At 28.9% G+C, this 9,795-nt stretch overlaps 1 protein-coding gene across 2 annotated transcripts in view; it reads left to right on the top strand.

The window, feature by feature from the left end:
• Nucleotides 1-9,795, top strand: part of kl-2 (dynein heavy chain 2, axonemal kl-2) — a 192,858-nt gene that overhangs the window by 88,395 nt on the left and 94,668 nt on the right. For both annotated transcript variants that reach the window (XM_014421280.3, XM_014421281.3), the window contains 6 exons: nt 1,959-2,101; nt 2,384-2,521; nt 3,136-3,306; nt 4,299-4,472; nt 5,121-5,238; nt 8,298-8,434. In XM_014421280.3, the coding sequence (XP_014276766.1) occupies nt 1,959-2,101; nt 2,384-2,521; nt 3,136-3,306; nt 4,299-4,472; nt 5,121-5,238; nt 8,298-8,434 (881 nt within the window). The remainder of the gene's footprint in view (nt 1-1,958; nt 2,102-2,383; nt 2,522-3,135; nt 3,307-4,298; nt 4,473-5,120; nt 5,239-8,297; nt 8,435-9,795) is intronic.

Here is a 9,795-nt window from a genome sequence, read left to right as displayed (position 1 = left end):
TTTGAACCCAATCTATCTCCTGTATAATTGAAATTAGTTTAAAAAACGATTATAAATTCATTTATTTTATTTTTAATATTTTTTAAATTATTACAATATATTTGTCTATTATTTTTTTTTTTTATATTTCTACGCCCCCTCTATTATGTATATTATCATTTATTGTTTATCTAATTTTAATATTTTTTACATTGTTTACTTTAAAATTATTTTCAAATGTGACGTACTTAACTGCCATCCCCAATCCTCCCAATATAAACGGTTCACTCTGACTGTGACTTTCGTCAAAACAGTTATGATTTCTGTCTCATTCATTTTTATTTGATTTTATTCTTATCCCTTTTCATCTCTTAACTTGTACTTTCTTTAATATTTCTTCTCTGTAATTTTTAAGTTTCATTGTATTCCCTTGTAAATTTTCCACTTACTTTTTTTACTTAAGTGTTTGTATTTTTTTTATCCTTGACGAAGCCCTGCAACGTGGGGCAAAACGTTGGCTCAAATAAAAATAGTACATAATATTACTATTGGAGTTTAATTTGACCGCACTCGGACCATATTCCATTTATTTTTACACACGGTCAATCAGCAATCTTCCAGATATGAGAATAACTAAATAAATACATGCACAAATTGTGAATTAGCTAAAATTCAAGTAATATATAAAAATGTTAATAAAAACGTATATATATGATCAATTAAATATGTAAGTTGAATAACAAAATTAAAGGAGTAGATATTAAGTTATATAAGCCAAGACTAGTAAGTAGTAATAATAATGGGGTGTATAAAAAAATAGCCGTTTTATCAAATTCAAGATTTCAAAGTACTATAAATATTTTAATCCTACTTAATACTTAATAATTCCTTTTGAGCATTTTCTAAGCTTATTTAATCCCATTGACTTCTTTAAAAAATCCCTCAGTTTAGTTATTTGTTTCAGAGAAGAAACATGATAGTGTCCTACGAAATTCTCGTAATTTTAAGGCATTACTGGAAAAAAAATTTCACAGCCGCTGATGCAACTTGTGAAATTATTAAATATGAAGAGGAAGGTGTCCTCAACCAGCATATTGTGCGGAGTTGGTTTGAAAAATTTAGCAGTGGAAATATGACATAAATAGATATTGATGAGGTTCTGCAGGAAGGTGTTGAGTCAAATCCGTCCACAAGTACTCGCGAACTTGCCAGGGAGTGTGGTGTGTCGAAAGATACTGTTAGTCTGTTAGTCGTCATCTACTCTCCATAGGGAAGGTGAAAAAGAGCAGTAGACTGCTCCCTCACGGACTTGCTCCTCAGCAATCAGTAATCACTTCCCAATGGAACTATACTTAACTTAACAATGAACTATATAATTGTAATTTATTTCAAAGAAATAATAATACAAATATTTGGTTGAAAAACAGTCATTTTTTTTTTTTTTTTTGTACACCCTATTAATTAGATGTGGTGAACATAACTAATAGTGGGTGAGGGAGAAAGAGAGGAGAGATGGTTGAAAAGAATAAAAGGTAGCTAATAAAAAAACATACTGTCTGGAGGCAGGTCCATCACTAAGTAAACCTAGCGCAGTGAGCAAATCTTGAATTACAAAATATGTTAGTGGAAATGCTTTTAAATAATTTTCACTTGAATAAGTAAACATCCCAGAGGTAGACTAGAATGTAGGTGGGAGGATTGCATCAAGACTGGTTTAGTAGGTTTGGGTTTGGAAGGGCGTCACCGGACGGATGTGTATAGAGAGCTATTGATAGTATCGGCATTGAACATTTAGTTTCATTAAGCCTGTATTATTATTGTATTAAAACCTTTTATGCTGATAAAAATATATATATTAATTTATTTTACTTTATATTAGGTTTTTTTAAACAATTTGAATTTTATGATATATTGTGCATGTTTGTCTTATTGGATGTTCAATCTTAGTCATTACTTATGATTCCTTTGCGTTGTTTCAGGTTATGCTGGAAGAACCGAACTTCCCGATAATTTGAAATCAATGTTCAGGCCTATCTCTATGATGATACCAGATAGTATGCTCATTGCTGAAATACGTCTCTTTGGGGAAGGTTTCCGCAACACTCGTCCTTTGGCCAAAAAGGTTTCATTTCTTCTTTTTTTTATGTTTATTAATCTCATATATTTTTGTTACCTTTTTTTTCTTTTTATTTATTAACAATATATTTAACCACAACTGAAATTTTGATTTTTTTAATAAAGTTGTATTGAATATGTTTTCCAAGTTCTCTTAGACATAGTTTTGTATCTATATAATTCAAACTAGGCAAAAGCACATCATATTATAATTGCTAAAATTATTTAATCTTTATTCATTATTTTCTGTTTATATGTTTTTTATTTGATCATTTTTTTCTTATTATAGGTCTTTACATTGTTTTCACTTGCAAAACAACAACTGAGTAAACAAGACCATTACGACTTCGGTCTGAGGGGAATGGTTGCACTTTTGAGGTATGGCGGAAAGAAGAGAAGACAGCATCCTAATTTGAACGATGAGGAAGTATGGATTTTAAATTTATCCTTATATAATTAAATTAATATTTAACGATTCGTCTTCATCTTCATCAGGGGTATTTGGTGGGAGTGTAAACATAGACCTCTGAAATGACCAACTGATATATTTGTGCTTTAATTTTGATTTTTGATTTTTTTTTCTAACCTAAAAAATATTTCTTTTGAATTAAAAAAAAAAAAATACCTCCTGAAACAAGAAATATGGACCTTTGAGAAAAATATGTGAAATATATAAAAATAAAATGAGAAATATGGATTAAAATATAAACTTATATGAAAAATAAGTAATAGCAGTGATATTTTTAAAAATAAAATTGGTTTAATACTGATGAGAATATTATGAAATGTTTCTAGGAAACATAAACAATTATATACATGTTCATGAAAAAAAAAAATTTAAAAACATTAAAATACCATTCCTAGTTATTACATTTGTATCTATATTCATCTTATTAATAAATTTACTTTACTTTGATAAACATAAAGAATTTTTATATTTGTTCATTTTATTAATACTCAGCTTGTTATTTGGTGATATATCTCATTTAGTCCTTTTTAATTTCTAAATTCTATCAAGTCTCCTTATGATTGGTTTTTTAGGTTGTACTTCTGGCGATGAAGGACATGAATATTGCCAAGTTAACATCTGATGATCTGCCATTATTTCTTGCTATTACTCAGGACCTCTTTCCAAACATTGTCGTACCTGCTATTGAATACACTGAATTCAATGCTATCCTTAAAGAAGTATTTAGTGCAGCTAATTTACAGGTAGTTATTTAACAAATATAGTATTATTTAGTATTTTATCAAGTATTTGTCATAACATCAAGTTATATCTCATCAAGTACTATCATATCATTAGGTATTATCATATCATCAAGTACGGTCATACCATTAAGCAATATCATATCATCAAGTACTGTCATAACATCAAGTAATATCTCATCAAGCGCTATCATATCATTAAGTATTATCATATCTAGTACTGTCATATCATCAAGTACTATCATATCATCTAGTGCTGTCATATCATCAAGTACTATTATTTCATCTAGTACTGTCATATCATCAAGTACTATAATATCATCAAGTACTATCATAACATCAAGTAATATCATATCATCTAGTACTGTCATATCATCTAGTACTGTCATATCATCAAGCAATACATCTTCAAGTAATATCAGATTATCAAGTTCTATCGCATCATAACTGGCTAGTAGATGAAGGAAATGATAGGCACCTCCAATTATGGAAGAGACTATAACTTTTTTTATCTTTATCTTCCTAATTTATTCTACTTCAATTTCACAATATTTCTGTTATTGATTTAATAAGAGATAGTCTATGTATCACTTATTTACTAATTTAACTTTTGCGATAAAATCGAAGGACACTTTATATTATAGATTTTTCAATTTTTTTTTTTTTAATTTTCCCAAAAATGGCTCCTACAATTTTGATTAAACTCGCTATATTAATATACAATCAAGTGATCTAAAACACTTTTTGTCTGGTAACACCAAACATTAGTTGCTGGTGACAACACGTCGGTGTCATGTGGCATTTTGAATTCAGGTTTTTCCTGGCACAGATGTGGTTTTTATTAAAAAAAATATATAAGGGTTAATTTTATCTCAAAGTAGGGTGGTAAGTGAAAGTTATATGGTGTGCGTGCGTCAGATTTCCAATGTTATTTTTAAAAGCATAGTAATAAAGCTTGATTAATTTCCTTTGTATTATATATTATATATTAACAGGATATTCCTATTGGATTTACAAAAGTGATACAATTATACGAAACAAAAGGATCTAGGCACTCGGTAATGATAGTCGGTGCTACGGGCTCTGCAAAATCTACTACTTGGAAAATGTTGAAGGCTGCCCTCTGCATGATGAAGAGTCGCAATTACCCTGGTTTTGAATCTGCTCAGGTAATTTTAGTCATCAATTTTAATATTTACCAATATATTGTAGATGTTGACAAAAATTAATTAATTACAAAATTTAATTTATTAGAAATTAAAATATATTTGTATTAATTTTTAGGACCGGTTTATTTTTTTATTTTGTGTTTCTTTTTACCACTAAACACTCATTAAAAATCTCACTATTACTACCTTAACTAATTTGTACATTGTTTGCTGACTCTTTTGAATAGAGTACCTTTAATTTAGATGATTGACCGAATTGTGTTTGAAGGATGGGATTAGGGCTGCAGTCAAGAAGAAAAAATATTTTTCAACTATTCATTGGCTGCTCAAGAGAAAGGATCGGATAAAGAATAGATCTATATAAAATAAGGAGGACAGAGTGGAGAGTTGGGAACAGTTCTCATAGTTAAAAAATAGGTTGAAAATATTCTTGACCGCAGCACTTACTATCTCCTTCAAAGTAATTCCTATTGTTTTATTTTTCTTTGAATTTCGCTACTCAATGTCTAGATAAATAAATAAGCTTATTTTTCCATCACAGTCCCCACTTTTTAGTAACTAATATTGTCAAACCCAATAAATAATAGCACTCAATAAACCTTATTCATTTAATGAGTTTAATTATGTTTTTCAAATAATTTGTTTCAGGAATATCTAATAAATCCTAAAGCGTTAAATCTAGGCGAGCTCTACGGTGAATATAATTTAGCTACAGGTGAATGGGCCGATGGGGTATTATCATCAATCATGAGGTCTACGTGTGGTGGTAATTATTAGGTTATATTGTATTTATGTTTATTAATTTGTTTCTTTATAATTTTTGTAAAAGTATAATTGCATAAAGATCAAAGTGTTTTTAATACTTATATTTATTATATTCAGGGACATTTCGGGGATATTGTGTCTCTCTCTTCAGCATAATATTATTCACTGTTTGTTTTAAGAACAATACATTTTTAAAAAATAATATTCTATCAGGGTTTCCCAAATATTCATATACATAACCAAAATGGGTATTGTTTTTGCCTCAATATACAAACGTTTAAATTTTTGTCCCAATAGAACCGTAATTGCGATAGCCACTTAAAGGCATATTCATGCATTCTGAAATAAAAAAAAAATTAATAACTCCTATAATTATAAAACGAAGAAAGCTTCACTATGTACTATGAAATATTAATGAATTTGCTGATAAATAATACAATTTACATAAATAAACAAATATAAGGGATGAGTTATTTCCTAGAAAACTCCTTTATTCTGAATAAAGAATATGAAAAAAGAAAATGAATGAAATATCATGTCCACTCACATGACTTCCCTTACCACTTTAATTGCTAACGCCAATACAATAATTCCTTGCTTTATCTTCACTAATAATCTTCAATAATAAAGATTGTACTTTAAATTACTTATTTTTTTTAGTTATATTATTGGATCATTTAATCATCTTTCAAACGAGCATCTGAAATGTTCCAGGAGATATATGGATTTAAAGATTTTTGGAAAATTAATAAACCTAAAGTGAATGGATTACCATGAGAAAAAAAAAAAATTAAAATCTGTACAACCCACGAAAGGTGCGGTACTTTATAAGGAAGTACTGTTACTGGACCAATGGTTGTGCAAGGAGGTGATTTGGTCAGAATTATGCTCAACCACCAGATTTTTACCCAATAAAGGGTACCTACTTTTGAGGCTGGACGGACCCCGGAGGGCTCCTGAACCCACAGGGCTGACTCAATTGCCACATGTAACAGATAATAATTATCTACCACAGCCAGATTTGAATCCGGGTCCTTGGAGTTAGTAGTCCATTGCCTTACCAATAAGCTACCCACTCCCACATCAATATATTTTATATGTTAAAATTATATGCATAATAAATTAATTTTTATCACAGCACATTATTTGATCAAATGTGGTAAAAGTTTGTGACCTTTCAGCAATTATAATTTTTAAAAATATATCTATGTTGATAACTTTCATTAAACCTTTTAAAATAATTTTCTGTTATATCTGTTATGTTGAACCACCCAACATTTTTGTGCAACTATGTTTTATAAGCTATGTTGTTAATTTCTTCAAGGAATTTATTTTCACTTTTATATATATGAAATATTATGTAATAATTAAAAAAATATTTAAAATTAAATAAAAAGAATTTTAATAGTCTTAACTAATTTCCTATATAAAAGATAGCTTGGGTTCAAATTAAAAACTTTAATATTTAACAGATAATAGAATTTTATTTAAATTTTATAACATAAGAGACTCTTTTCTCAGGGTGGGTTTCCTGGCAATCAGAAACAGATGACTTTACTAATAATAACACTTAAACTTAATAATAGCTATTCAATAAATTCCAGTTAGAAACAAAACTAACCAATTACTCAATCTTCCTTTGATGATATATGACTGTTGGCATCCTCTAGTCCAACTCCTAACAATGGCTTCCCACTTCTAGCCAACTGACAAGAGTACCCGTTTCCTCTCCTCTATCTTCAATGTTCACCGGTCGATCAATAAACAATCGAGTGTAGTACAATCGCTCTGCTTTATTTGCTATGATTTACGATGTAAATACTTTATAGATAATTGATATGTTCTTCTGTTTCTTCTTTGATTAATCTTTTTCTATAATCATTGTATAGAAACAACAAAATTTGAAAAATTTCAATCTATCTCAACACAAACAATTCAACGAACACTTCGGAAGGACGCGCACCGCCATCTTCCTTGTTTTGAACAGTGTATTTATTTTAAACAATGAAAACTGGTTAGCTTACTTTTTGATTTAAAATAACAAATTTTATTTATTTATTTTATTTTTATACCAGATCAGCCTGGTGGGCCTTACATAGTTGATATAACTTATATTATATATATTTTTAACAGTTGATTATGAGGGGGTACAGTCATACAAATGACATCCCGAACTATATAAAATGTTCTTATTAAAAGAAAAAATAATAATAATAATGCTTTTTAATAAAAGAGGAAAGTAAAATTAATAACAAAAAATAATGATATTGGTACACTTAAATAAAACAAAAAATTGTCTTCTAATAGTAAAAAGAAACAAATTAATTTGAAAAAGGGAAGAAGAAGAAAAGGGAGGAAAAAAAATGAATAAATAAAAATAATAATAATAATAAGTAAATAGAGGTAGTGTGACTTCGAATTAATTCTATATTTATTAAAAATTTATAAAAGAATGTCCTGCAGCAGTCTGGGCTTCAGTCTTCGTGTTGAGGTTGGGTTTCCCAGGTTGTAGGTCACTGCTCCTTTAACTGAAAATAATTGTAATTGAAGAATGCCCATCATTTCGTCAAGCCTTCGAAAATAATAAAATTCCACGAACAAGAGAATTGGCCCTTAAAGACTCGGAAGAATCCATAGACAAAATAATAAAATTTCTCAAAGAAACACAACTTTATACTAAAATATAATACCGAAAATAATTTATACCACCGAAAAATGTTGAAATTGTAGTTAGTCTATCTTTCAACTAAAGTCTCATTTTGACAATTAGTAGGGGAAAGTATTGCCACAGTGAATAGTATAAGAATATCTTTTCTGAGCGAGGATAAATTTCAACTCAAAGTAGGCTAGTAAGTGAAAGATTTTTTATTTTGCATCCTCTGTTAGATATGAATAAGGCATTGAATTTTTGTTACAAAAATCTTTATAAGATTTTATACAAAAATCTATAAAACACAACATCACAAAAATTTTGGTTGGTTTCTTATTGTGTATTGGAGTTCAAGTTGCATATGAAAGTTTCAAATATATTATATTCACAATTATCATTTCTTTTTTAAGATGAAGGAAAAAGTGAGAAATGGATACTGTTTGACGGACCAGTGGATGCAGTTTGGATTGAAAACATGAACAGTGTCATGGACGATAATAAAGTATTGACATTGATAAATAGTGATAGGATTGTTATGCCAGAACAGGTCAGTTGTTATTTGTATATTGTATTACTTGTATTAAATATATTTCATTAAATTATACAAATTTAAAATTCACGTTTTATTCATTAAAATTATATATATTTTATTTATTGTAAGATGCCCTTTTTAATATTGTTTCAGTATTGTTTATTTGTTATGTAAAATCAAAAAAGCAAGCTAACCAATTTTGTTCAGTAAAATATCCAGTCACAAAAGATACTTTCAAAGAAAAGATGGCAGCACATGTCCTGCAAAACGTCCATTGAATCGCGGCCATGTCGAGAAGATTCATTCAAGACTTCCCATCATAATTGTAGTTACAGTAAATTAAAAAATATATATGTCAAAAATAAGTCTAAAGAATAATGTTCATGTAGAAAATCATAAGAAAAAACTCAAAACTGTAGTGGTACAATCGATGTTGAGAACTAACAACGAGAGAAGAGGAAGGAAGAAAACTGTGTTTTTGGGGATTCATTGCATGAGGTGTTTCTCATCATCTTTTGTCTAGTCTAGACATCTTGAAAAATAAGACATCGAAAAGTCACCCAAGAAGAATATGGGACTCTTTGTTCTGGATCGCCAGTGAATGAGATGAGTGAAAACTTTTAGAGGACCAAGACTCTGTTTAAAACAGTATTGGTTTGTGAAATAGAAGATAAGACTGATCAATCATCGAAGGAAGATTCTATAAATTGCTTACTTTAGCTCAACATATAATTACGTAAAATTGTTATTAAAGATAATGTTCTGATTGCCTAGAAACCCGCCTGCGATTATGAGTCTAAAAAAGTTATAAAATTCTACTATCTATTTAATATTAAACCTTTTCATTTTAACCCAAGCTATGCTTAAGATATGAGAATAAGTTAAAACTATATAAAATTCTATTTATTTACTTTAAATAATTTTTTATTATTACAATATTATGAAATATACATTGTAATATGCTCTTTTTGAGTAAATAGTATATTTTGATGTATAAAGGGGTTTTAATATGTTTTATTTTATGTATCATTTTAATATTGTTCATTTGTTTTGTTGAACCAAAAAGCAAGCTAACCAATTTTCATTGTCTGTAATAAATTTGTGATTCAAAACAAAACCAAGATGGCGGTACGTATCCTTCAAAAAGTCTGTTGAATCAAGGCTATGTTGTGCAGATTCAAATATCATAAAAACTTGATTAGACGTTTGATCTTCCAGCTAACAGCCCTGAAGAAGGCTAGAAACTCTAGCCGAAACGTTGGCACATTAAAATAAGTTAATCGTACTTATTTGTGTTTTTCATTGACCGCACCCCCAACCATCTTCTCCTCATTCATCATCCACGGTCAACTATCTCTCATAATTATCATAAAAAC

Source organism: Halyomorpha halys, unplaced genomic scaffold (assembly GCF_000696795.3).
Source record: "Halyomorpha halys isolate HHAL.00 unplaced genomic scaffold, Hhal_1.1 Scaffold311.1, whole genome shotgun sequence".
In the NCBI taxonomy this organism is placed as follows: Eukaryota; Metazoa; Arthropoda; class Insecta; order Hemiptera; family Pentatomidae; genus Halyomorpha; species Halyomorpha halys.
Note: the sequence above shows the minus strand (reverse complement) of the source record. Positions and strands in the feature narration are given on the sequence as shown.